Here is a 12,643-nt window from a genome sequence, read left to right on the forward strand (position 1 = left end):
CTACAATAACTCAAGACACATAAGCAACCTGCTAGCTGAAAGCTGTGCATTATGGGTGCATTAAGATTCCCTGAGGGCCAAGTTCCTTGAGTTCTGTGCTCCTGGAATACATTTGAACAGCTCTGTACAAAAGCAGTCCCCAGCCAAACACATGAATGAGAATCACAAGTGGCTGCTCTGTCAATCTTCCACACATACCACATTCATAGCTATACATCAGAATACTTTGATTGCTATGTAAGATCTTAGCTCTTCCCTTTGCCATGCTTCAGAACAGTTGTTCCCTTCCAGTATTAGTTCCCTGCTTATAAAAACAGGGCAGCACTAGACATTAACATGCAAAAAAGCAAACGGAAACTGAGAGCTACCACCCCAACAGCAATATGATCCTGCTATCCTAAATATACCCAGCACTCTGCCTACCCACTCTCCCGCTGTTACCCAGAAAGCTGTAGCTACTCCCTTTCTCCAGCTGCAGTATTATGTAGCCTCTGTTTACAAGAGACTGGGGAAAACAAAGTGGCAGTTGACTTTTGCTTTCCAAGTAGGTAGGGAAGAGTAGCTTACCTAACAATGTCCATGGCCTACTACTGCTGATTGGCAAATCAGGCTGAAAATTAAGAGTAATAAGAGTAATTAAGAGTATTAACTGAAAAATTAATAACTATTGCATAGGAAATTAACTCGGCATCTAGTGAAGTTTACCCATGTAAGTAAAAGAAAGGGATGCCACTGAGATAGAGCTGGAGTACAGTGATACAGCTGTGGGACCCATACCTTCCCATCTATGTATTAAGTATTTTTGTTTGTCTTGGTTCTACAGCATTTGTGCATTTTCACTTCTCTCATGGAAAACCTGGGTTTGGTGGGCTGGACGGAGTGGGAAGGAGAACCTGGAAGCATGAAAACAGGAAGAAGTGAAGTTTGGACGTAACCACAGAAGCAGAGTGCATAAGGTCTCTTCCATGCTGGATGCCCTTGAATCCCACTGAATACGTTCATTAGCTCGAGGCCAAAATAAAGAAATGCAGCTACCCAGAACACTTGCTGTGAATTTGTTATTCTCAGCAACACCCCGAATAGCAAACTTCAGTTCCTTACCAATATGATATAATAGTGTTGCCTAAAAAATACTGACACTGGCTTTCATGATGGCCTGAATCTGTAAGCAATTTTTAAAAAAGATTCACCAAAAGTTTAACTAGTAAGCACTACTCTTCCATTCCAAAGTTATATTTAAAATTATCAGAAGATAAATTAGATCTGTAGTAGTATTTAGTTAGATACTAACAATATATACACAGACCTATGTTTAAAGATGTGAGGAAAACAGTATAATTATACTGACAGAACTTTCACTTACACTGAGCTCCAAATATACAGGTGTTTATTTCCCCTTTAAAAAAGGATTTGCTTTGTAAATATTCCTGCGTTGAGATACAGTAATTTGGAGGACTGGAAGCTGGGAAGTCAAGTAGCGTGGCTATAGTGGTACTACAGGCAACCAAGAAAAGCATGTAACTATGAAATGAAGAAGCAATTAATGAAATGCTATAAAATACGCACATAGTTTTCCATACGTATCTAAAGTGTAAAAATGGCTGGTTAGCCTTTTGAGATGACAGGAATGCCAGCTACATACAGGCTGCAAAAAGCCTTAGGAAAAAGATTTATAAGTAGTATGTGTGTTCAATCTACAGGAAACAAATCTGATCTTTTGGATATCAAATGCAAATCCCACTAACAGTACATGAAAACGAGTCGACTGGCCATCTTGAGACATAAAATCTGACCTATCATAAAAGCACCTCTGCCAGCTACTTCTGCTTTCACTAACAGGGGTTTGTTCCAACAGCAATCTTGGTTCGCAAATGATTGTTTCTTCCACTTACCATATTAAACTGCCCTTTTTTGCATTACATCAGGACATTTTCTATATTTGTAGTAAAAAATATACTACTTGTCATCATCTTTTACTTTTTTAGTTTTATGAGTTGGTATCAATTTCAGTAAGGCACACTATATTTCACTGCTTGTCTTTTTTAGACTACTTTATTAGAAAACACATTTTTACTGGCTTTGCAGATACCCTGTCATTTGCTAAATATAGTCAATTTCTTTCTGTTACTTGGTGTATATATATAGAAATGAATTTTTTAAAAATTATTTTTTTCATAAATGCATCTATAAAATCCATAGGGGTCTATATTACCAGGCAGGTCAAGGACACAACAGTCTCATGGCACAGCTCATTTCTTCTGAAGAAACCATAATGATTTCCATCTTTCTAAAAAGGAATGTTTATTTTCTTGCTTCTAACTGTGCTAAGTAAATGTTACTTGCTATTTTATGCCCTGCGCTCTGTCTAGCCATCCATAATATGAAGCCCCTAATATGACATTTCAGAGTTGTTGAGGCTTTTTCAGTTGAATGTATCTCAACAGTACTCTACACTCTTTAAGTACATATGAACAGCCCAGGGCAGCAGAACTAAACAACTTTAAAAATGAAAGTCTCTCTACCAACTAAGGAAAACAGGCTCAAGGAATCGAAGCTCTGCTATTTGGCAGTCGGTCCCATGCTTCCAGAGGGCTTACAGGCATTTTGTGTTGCACTGTCCTGTCCCACTCAAGGCTAGAGTCTCATCCTTCGTTCCTCTGTTCACAAGCAGATCCAACTCCTACGCCAGAGATTAATTGCCTAATTATCTCTTACTTCTGCTTGGAAAGTTGCCCTCTGGCTCCTCCTCCTGGTTTTGAAATTCAGAAGGATGAGCCACCAGAAGCAGCAGAGGCTTGTAAACTACCATGGAGGAAACAGGAATAGATTTTAGGCAATAAACAACTGCCGAGGACAAAATTGCACCTATACAACATTTAGGGGCTTTTCTCACACATACTGCATATTTGTTACCTTTTGTCACTTGGCACAGGATATCACTGACCTCAACATCAACCTCTGATCACCTAAAGATGCTCTTCATTTGGTGTACTGTTGCTATCTAGTCTGTGAGTTCAGGAGACTGACAAATACCCAGTGCATCAGAAGGCTCACCAGGAAGTTCCCTGATATTTATTAAGGGCAAAGAAGGTAAGGTTCTCAGAAACATACAGTGCATCAAAACTGCTGCTTGCCAGTAAGTAATTGAAGACATATCCAGCGACAACAAATGAGCAGCTGTAGAGAAATTGAGTAGGAAATAGAAGATCAAGAAACTGGAATACTAGGCAGAGACAATTATGATAAGCAGGATAAAATGTGTAACAGCATATTTTAGAAATATCACTTTCTGTATGGAGGGAAGAAAAACAGAATGTAGGTAAAATGGTGACAAAGATGAATTTCTAAAAATGTATGAAAATTAAGGTCGAAACAAATTACAGAAAAGACTGCATGTAAAATATCAGTCTGCTAAAAAGGGAAGAAAGAAGAGTAATTAAAAAAACATAAGACCTTTACAAGACAAACAGGAAAGGGGAGGTAGCTGAAAAATAAAATTAACGTTTCCAATATTAAATAAGATTAAATATTAAGGAACTGTAAAAAAGAAAAACAAACACCAAGGTTTGGGGGAAGGGAATAGTAGCCCAATATTTATCCAAATGTGTGTAGTGTATCTACATGTTTTCTTAAAATACAGTAAGACTAATAACAGCCCATTGAGACATCACATTAGAATCCTCCTCTGTTGATCAATGTAAGGCACATTTACAGCATGGCTTTGATATATGGTTTTCTTCCGAATATTTATCATTAAATGCATTTTCCCTAACACTCAGAATTAGAAGATAAACCAAGATGGTATAGTGCTAGTATCACAGCTCTATCTGGTATCAAATTTCAAGGCTGTATTTCACACATAGACTATTTTTATCCTACCTTGTACAATGACTCTTGAAAAGTTTCGCAAAAGAAAGCAAATAGAACGGGGTGGCTGTTGAAGCCTTTTATGTATTGAGCTTGCTACATCGCTGATAAGGACCTGATTAACTAAAGGCAGTGCTGAATTTTCCCATTGCACAGCTGGACTCAATATTTTTATTACATACATGAGGTAGGCTGAGAGCTTGTCCTGAAGGCCTGATCCTGAACCTGTGCTCGGCCATATGCGGCAGCTGTCAGGACGCTGAAGGTACCCACAGCGGCACAACGTCCTCCCCCCCGGAGGACTCCGTGGGTCATGAGGCAGAGGAATGTGGGAATAAAATCCGAGAGAAACATTTTACCTCAGACTTTACGTCTCCCTGCACCAATGGGCAATTTCTTCTGCCATCCTGTGAGGCAACCTCACGGTTAAAGCTACAGGATACCAGCAGGACCTCATGTCCGACTTAGAATAACCATTTTTACCACAAACGCGATACGCATTTATACCCAAGCTTCTATTTCAACTAATTGGGCTCTTCCAACGACCGAGCCCCAGCCCCCGCGGACAGCGGAGCAGCTGCCCTCAGGCGAGAGGGGGCACCAGCTACCTGCGCGGCCGCGGAAGCACCGGGACGTGGCGTGGAGCGGCGCCGCGCAAAAGGGCCCGGAACGCCCGGAGCTCCGGAGAGCCCGGCGGGGGCGGGCAGAGCGGCGGAGGAGGGGTGCGAGGGCCGGGGCGGAGGAGCGGCCCCGGGCGGCAGGCGGAGGCGGCCCGCTCTACCCAGCATGCCCCGCGCCGGAGGGCGAGCGGCCCTTTCCCGCGAATTCAGTTCAAAGGAGGGGGAGGGGAGAAGCGCCAAGCGGCGGAGCGCACCGACCAACCAAACTCTTCCAGAACCATCCGTGCGTCACGCGGGGGCGGGCCCCGCGCCGGCCAATGCGGCGGTGCGGCGCCATCTTCGGAGCCAATGGGCGAGTGGGGGAGGCGGGCGCGTCGTGGTCGTCGGGTTCGGCTGGTCGTAGCGCTGAGGAGAGCGGAGCGGAGGAGACTTAGAGGAGTTGGAGCTCGGCGCTTCCCCTCCCCCCTCCTCACCCCACCCGCCCCAGCCGCCCCCTCCCTCCCCGCTCGGTCTCCGTCCTGCCGGGGCCCTCGCGGGGGCCAGGCCCATGGCTCCTCAGAAGCACGGTGGAGGTGCGGGGCCCAGCTCGGGCTCCGCTGGCGGCGCCGCCGCCGGAGGAGGAGGAGGAGGAGGAGGAGGTGGTGGTGGCGGCGGCGGCGGCGGCGGCGGAGGTGGCGGTGGGGGGTTCGGGGGCTCCGCCGCGGCGGCGGCGGCGGCTCCCGGCGGCAAATCTGGTGGTGCCGCAGGAGGCGGCGGTGGCAGCGGAGGAAGCGGTTACTCGGGCGGTTCCTCGGCCTCCTCGGCGGCGGCGGCCGCGGCGGCGGCGCTGCCCCCCGTGAAGAAGCCGAAGATGGAGCAGATCCAGGCCGACCACGAGCTCTTTCTTCAGGCCTTCGAGAGTGAGTACCGGGCCGGGGGAGGAAGTGGGGGGCCCGAGCCGGCGGGACCGGCCGGGGCCGCCGCAGAAAGGGCGGGAGGAGGAGGAGGGGAGGGCTGTGGAGAGTAGGGGCTTCCGGGGGTAAACATGGTCGGGGGAGGGAGGGAGCTGGGACCGGAGAGGAGGGCGAAGGGGAGCGGGGCTGGGGGAGGAAGGGGGCCCGGCGGGTGTCGGGCGGAAGCGAGAGGTCCGGGGGCCGGTGTGCGGGCAGGGTGGCGAGAGGCTGCCGGGGCCCGGTGGGTGGGTGGCGGGCGGGGGGTGTGCCTGCGCCCAGGCGATGAACTTGGTTTCTCAGTTGCAGTTCCCATCAGGCGTTCGGGGCGGCTGGTCCCTTCCCTCCTCTAATAGCCCTCAGGGGCACTGGGGAGCTGGGAACGGGGAGGCTCGTCCCTCTTTGGCCGCTGCCTTTCGAGCCCCTTCCAGGGGCTGGACGTGATGAAGACTTCACTGTACCTGGTTTTTCTTTGTCTGGCAATAATTGTCCCTTAGTTGAGATTTCACATTGGAGATTGACCTTTGCGACCCGTGCATCTCCCTGTGGCAGCTCAGATAGGAGGAGGGTTCCCTTGGATGCACCAGAAAGTTGTTTGTGAAAATCCGATGCAAAAGCACAGTGTAGCAGTCAACTTCTGTTGTACAAAAAAAGATTTCTGTGCAAGTGTTAGAGTTTGAAAAAAATTTTTCATGCCCTACTAAATACATGATCCGGTTCTGGCATTGGTGCTGTCACCGCTCGTACTTAATTGCTGCAGACGGTGACAGTGTTTGAGAAAGTATTGGGAGTTTTCCGGGGTGTCGCAAGTCCTTAATAATGCGGGGTCTTTCGAACCTTGGCCCGTCTATCAAAGTTATATGTTCAATAAATACTGTACTGCAAATAGGTCAAGTGGCAAATGAGTTTTAAGAGGTTTTCTGAGTGTCGGTGTCGGGGGGGAGAAATTTCTCTTGCCCACGCTTTAAATCTGTCAGAGAAGGGAAGCACAGAGCTGTGCAGGTTGTGATCAGGAGTAAGTTACAGTCTAAATGTACCGTGGTGTGTTAACTGTAGTGTGAATATTAGATGAAAAGGGCAATAAGTAAATAGTGGATTAAAAATCTTAACACGCATAGTATTGAATCACATTTTTTTCTGAATTTTTTTGTCCCTTTTCAAGGTCATATGGTAGAAAAAGATAAAGATTTAATTTAAGCTTTTGCTGAGTATTATAGACTTGTGAAACACGTCTGCAGGTTGAAAAGTGTGTTTCAGAATTTTAATATTTGGGAAAACTGAAGTTGAAGCAGCAGTGCACTGCCTTTAAGTAAAACTACATCCTTGTGAATGTAAATTAATGTTTTTATACCTTTCTAAATTGTAATGTCTGTCTTTTTTTTTTTTTTTTTTTTTGAGACTAAAAAACCCGGGACATGGCTTTAAAAGTTGTGACTACTCTGTATTTTCACTTTCTAGCAAAGTGCATGTTTCTTAGTTTCTTTCTTTTCGCTTATCTTGATTTGAAAAATACAGATTTTTATTATGATAATTTGCATCAAGCAGAATTTTACTGTTTTTCATCAGGCTTCTAAAAGGAAATACTGGGATCACTTTAAGATTTCCTTCTCTAATAATAATGCATCTCTCTAATAATACACTCTTCGGGGTTTTACGTTCATACATGTAGGAATAAGGCAGAATCATATCTTTAAAGGGGATAAAGGATATAAAATGCTGTCCTTTTTCACACCTAATGGCAGAATTCCATAAATACAAGTTTTCCAGCTATCTGAAGTAAATGTGTTGCAGTCATATGAAAATAAAGTTTTATATTTCTTAAAAAATAAATAGTTGTTTGTTTTCTTTATGTGGGAAATGGAGGCAGTATTAGCCTTAGCATGGACATCAAGGCATTCTCCATTCTCTATTTTTTCTTTCCATTTAATGTGTTTTATCAAGTCATTTCAAAGTCTCTTGTTGATGTTACCTAATGGAGCTGGATTTTATTTCAGTTTAAAAAGGTTGTATTTCAGTTTAGATTGGAATTATTATTAGGTACAACCTGGTGCAGACAAAAACCTTTTTTGTCCTGATTTAACTGAATCAGTTAAAACTAAATTGAAGGTCCTCTTTTCCATAGGGAAGTCTTGATCTTTTGAACTTTGGCTGTTATACCTATTTGAAATGATGCTACCCTTTCATGTCAGTATTGCTTGTGGCTGTGCTATCCTCCCTCAGTTTACACTTTGAAACAGTAGTTGTTTAACAGAGTCAACATTTTTCTGATCCTATGAATATGAAAGATTTTGGAAATGAATTTCCTAGGTTGGAATGATCTGTAATGTGTCATAGTCAACTGACAATCCCTATTCTTGTTTTGGTACCTTGTGTGAGTGACCATGGTACTTTCCAGAAGGATAAAACAATCGGATGGCAAATTGTCTGACTATGTAAATTTAGTATACTCTTTGGTATTGTATCAGATTCGTTCATTAACTTTGTGAAGAAAACTTACATATTTGACAATAAGTTGAGATATTTTTTCTGTCCTTTTATGATCTAAAGCCTATAAGAAACACGTGTTGTGGAAAAGTCATGGTTGTGAGGGTTGTGACTACTGATTGACGGTAGCTTAAACAAGAATTTACTTTGTGTTATACAGTAGGTGAAGTAACCTTTGACATGTTAACTTGGAGTTATTTAGACATTGTGATGCTTCACTTAAATAATTACTTTTGTGATAATTGTTTTTAAAACCCAGTCTAATTTAGATACTTTTTTATCATTATAAGACTGTCTTTCTGAAGGTATGAGGTATGTTGGATAACATGTGTTTCTTTTTCTTAGAACCAACACAGATATACAGATTTCTACGTACCCGGAATCTAATAGCAGTGAGTAATTGGTCTTTATCACTCCTTTACTTTGGACTTGTAGGAAATTTTAATTAAAGCATAACCTTTTTTTTTTTTCCCCTGCAGCCAATATTTTTGCACAGAACTCTCACTTACATGTCCCACAGAAACTCCCGAACAAATATCAAAAGGTAAAATTGTTTTTGAAAAGTAATCCTAAAATGTTAACCAAATAGCAGAAGTCAAAAAAATAGCGTAGGGTGACCTCCTCTTTTCACGTGGTGTGTAAAACATGACCTTTTCTTTTTGAAGAACTTAAAAAAAGCAGCATACATCACTTTACAGTTTATTTCTGGGACCTAAGAACTTTTCTGCAGTGTTGAGGGGGTGTGTGACTTCATGCTTGTGACTTCTGTTGATACTGGGAGTACTCCAATGTGGATAACTATCTGCAGAATCTAATTCTCCCATGCTTGTTTTCTGTTTTGGGGGAGAACTTAAGCACAAAACTGTATAACATCTGAACTCTTGTAATCAATGATGGTTGATCACAATCGTATGAAACATTTTATTTTAAATTGTAACCTAACTGCTTATTTAAAAACAAACAAACAAACACAAGATTGTTGGTTTTGTTAATTAGTCTTGGAAAGATCCAGTAATTATTTCTGTAATTATTTTAAAAGATGAAAAATCAAGGAGATCAGTTTATAACATTTCACACAAAATGTAGCAAACGCTTCAAAAAGGCTGCTTTGAACTGGAAACGTGAGAAATGGCCTTCAGTTTTGACACTGCAAAATAGTAATTCCTATCATGTGAGGTGCTACAGCTGCATGTCAATAGACTTCAAAACATATAAATACTGCAGAGTGAAAAGTGCAGGGTATGTTATTTATTAGCAGAATCACAAAGTACTTTCAGTTACTTCCCCCTCACTGAAAATAATTTGTTATACTTTGGATCTTTTTGTAGCCTGAACACTTATTTTAAAATATTTTAACACTAAAGTTCTTATTGCTTGGAAACAGTTGCTGTGGGACTGAAATACTTAATCATGAATGCTTAAGGAATAGCAATAAAATCTGATTATGCAGACAATTCTAATTTAAACTATATTTGTATCTAAGGAAGGTAATACTTGAATGATTTGTTGAGCAATGGAATGTTTTTTTATTTAAATTAAAGAGACTGTATTTGGCATTCTCAAATCTCTTGGATATTGTTTAATGTTCTTGCCATTAGCGTTAATGCTACAATATAACTTTACCTTAAAACTCAATCCATAACATACAACTTCAGGTACTTAGGACAGGTAATGATCAGATTATTTCTTTAAACTTGAAGTTGCTGCTTACTTTTTCTTATAAAAGTTATCAAATTTAATTGTTTGCTTATTTTAAAATAGGGCAGAGCCAAAAGAAATAATTTTCAGGGTGCTTTGGTTTGGTTTTGTTTTTAAACTAAAATTGTGCAACAGAAAGCTCTTGCTTATAACTTATATTAGCTTATATTTGATTGAATGCATGTGTTTTTACCCTTTCTTGGGTATCTGCTGTAGTTGCTGGGAAACAAGAAATGGTTGGTGTTGTCCACTGTTTAAATTTCAGTTCAAATTCAGCTGCACAAGTAATGCTTAGTTTCTCTTTGGAACATATGGATTTTTTTACTAGTTCCCTTAACACTTTGTTTTAGAACTGTTATTTCAGTTTGGTAGTGGTCTTGTGACAGACAGATTAACAGCCATTTCACTCACTAGTGCTCTGACAATACTGACTTACTGAATTAATTCTGATAATTAGGTCTAGGAAGTAAAATATTTCAGTATGTTTTTTTAAATAAAAATACAATAATGCAACAGAAGTAAACTTGCATAGTTGAGAGGAAAAAAAAAAAACCCACCAGAAAATAGTTGCAAAGAAGTGTGTTCTCCCTTGGGTCCCCTCCTCCTGCTTTTCCATGCTCTGTCAGTACTGTGGTCCTTCTTTTTCAGCCTAGTTAAAACCACAGAAGTTATAGTTTGAAGGTAGTTTGGACTACTTAGATGTACTGACAAAACTGAGAGATTATGGCAAAACAGTCTCAGCTGAACTTCCAGAGAAGGTTAGCAGGGTAGTTGTTTGCTCTTCTGTGCTAGTAAACAGTGTACAAGACCTTAATTGCCATTATTTATTCAATAGAAACAGTTAAGGTGTATGATCCTCTTACTCTGGTGAAAAAGGGGCTTTAAAAGAGGAAAAATAACCTAACTAGAGTAGATCTTCCCGAGGAAGGAAAAATTGTACCTACCTAGGTTCAGTATAGTAAAAATGTTAGTAGAGTTCACTTTGCAAAGAAGTATCTTTTGGAACTGCATTACTGTTAGCATGCTTATGTGGATCATGACTATACATGTATACTTATTTATTTATTCTGCTAGAACTTCTTAATTCTACCATTTTAAAATTGCTGATCATTGTTTTGATTGCCATTTCAGTAAACAGCATCATATGTAAAATATACAGAAGTTATCTCCAAACTTTATAGAACTTACCTATTGCAATAGTACATCTTTTATCTCTAGCTCTATGGTAGTCTGAGAAAAATGCTAGACAAATTTATCACTTGGAGGCAGGGAGGTAAAACGGCATTTTTACCAAGAAATTATCCATTGGTGATGGTCCATTGGTTTAACACTGAGAAAGTGTTTATAAAGATTAGAATGCTTAGGGTATAGAGAAATGTTGATAGGGAATAAGTTAATGGGCATGTGTCAACTTGGGCTAAAAAAGTATGGAAGGTGCTGCTTATCCTTGGAGAGGTGATAGGCTTTGGTCAAGTGATACTTGATGGAGAATGGAAATGGGCTTTCTGCCTGTGGGTCTGTCTTCAGGTGTTACCATATTATTAGACCGAATGATGGCATTGGAAGGAAGTTACTAACTGTTAATAAAAGTTGCTTCCCATGCAGTATTTTTGGATAAAGGAATAATTTTTGTTATTTATTGGCAGAGTAATGGCATGCTATGATGTGACTTTTAATACTTTGTTAATTATTACTGTGCTTGACTGGGATAAGAGTGGGTGGAGAAAGGAATGCACAAGATGTGTGTACTTGTAGCACAAGTAAATGCTGTCTTGAAAATCCTGGATGTTAAGGATGGTTATTACAAAAACTTAATTTCGTCTGTTATGCCTGAGAATATAGTAACATAAAAATAGTAATTCAGTTTGAAGTAATTTCTGTATTTTCTTATGTTTTTGCAAGTTAACTTCAAAGGTAATAAATCTGGTTTTATAGGTTTTTTGGTTGCTATTTTTATTTTTTCTGAAAGATTTTAGGAGGACTCTTGTTTTGGCTAACCTGAGTTTGAAATTAGGAAGCGTTGTGTTATGGTTCGTTTTGGATCAATAATGCTCAAAAATACTAAATGCAAGCTGTGTCATTGTTCTTTTTGGATCAATAACGCCCACAAATATTAAATGCAAGCTGTGTCAATGTATTTTATGAAAGATTGTTAAACTTTCCCCCATTCCTGAAGCATGTTTGTCTCTTAGCTGGTTTCTGGCTCATATTCCAATCATGACATAACATTGCTGTAGAGCTGTTTTAAGCAACTCTTTAGTCTGAAGAAAACCTTCTAAAGATAAGTGTACTACTTGCTGTTCTGCAGAACAGTGGCTGATTTTGATGAGCTTGGGCAAAGTGCATGCGAAGACTTTTTTACCTTGGGATCTGAAACTTTCAACAGATTCCTCTGTTCTTAACGTCTCTTGCTTTAAAGCTGAGCACTGCGGTGTTCATTTTGATAATGCCACGTTTTAGTGTAGGTGAGTCAGTTCTTGAATCTGTCATCTGTGTGAACCTTAGGCTGAGTAGAGCTTTGAATCACTGATTGCTTATTACACAAATCATAATTATTTTTCTTGTTATCTGACTGCAGCCCTGTGCTTATGTAGTGTTTCGTGTCCAGTGTTAGTGTTTAGCCACCATGTGATTTGTAACGAAATCATTCAGATGCATTACATGCTGAATGTAGACAAGGTATGACATTAGTGTTTCTTCAGTCAGGATATTTCTGTAGATGATGCTTCTCACTTCTCCAGAACATGTCATCATTGTTCCCCCAACGAGAAATTCAGTATTTGGCAACAGCTTATGTTCTTCTTATTTCATTTTTCTAAGGTATTAATGTAAGGATGCCTTCACAGCTCTTGAATTGTCACTCTAGTCCAGTGCAATTTTGTTGGCATCTAGGTACAAGCATTAATTTTCCTTTAAAGGAAAATTAAGACACTATTCTGGAAACTATTGAATAACTTCTGTTCATGAGTGAACTTTATTTAGCAATGCACATTAAATTGTATGTATGGTAGAACAGGCTGAACATATGAGCATGAACAGACTGAT

The 12,643-nt window shown here is 40.6% G+C and overlaps 1 protein-coding gene across 3 annotated transcripts in view; it reads left to right on the plus strand.

Annotated features, from left to right (window-relative positions):
• The first annotated feature begins 4,898 nt into the window (after positions 1 to 4,898).
• Positions 4,899 to 12,643, plus strand: part of SUZ12 (SUZ12 polycomb repressive complex 2 subunit) — a 32,795-nt gene continuing 25,050 nt past the window's right edge. For 2 of the 3 annotated variants that reach the window (XM_074922460.1, XM_074922461.1), the window contains exons 1-4: positions 5,035 to 5,053; positions 5,120 to 5,386; positions 8,246 to 8,292; positions 8,380 to 8,444. In XM_074922460.1, the coding sequence (XP_074778561.1) occupies positions 5,035 to 5,053; positions 5,120 to 5,386; positions 8,246 to 8,292; positions 8,380 to 8,444 (398 nt within the window). Of the gene's footprint in view, positions 5,387 to 8,245; positions 8,293 to 8,379; positions 8,445 to 12,643 lie in introns of all 3 variants that reach the window. The other variant, XM_074922459.1, reaches the window with a different exon arrangement.

Source organism: Athene noctua, chromosome 18, assembly GCF_965140245.1.
Source record: "Athene noctua chromosome 18, bAthNoc1.hap1.1, whole genome shotgun sequence".
Classification (NCBI taxonomy): Eukaryota; Metazoa; Chordata; class Aves; order Strigiformes; family Strigidae; genus Athene; species Athene noctua.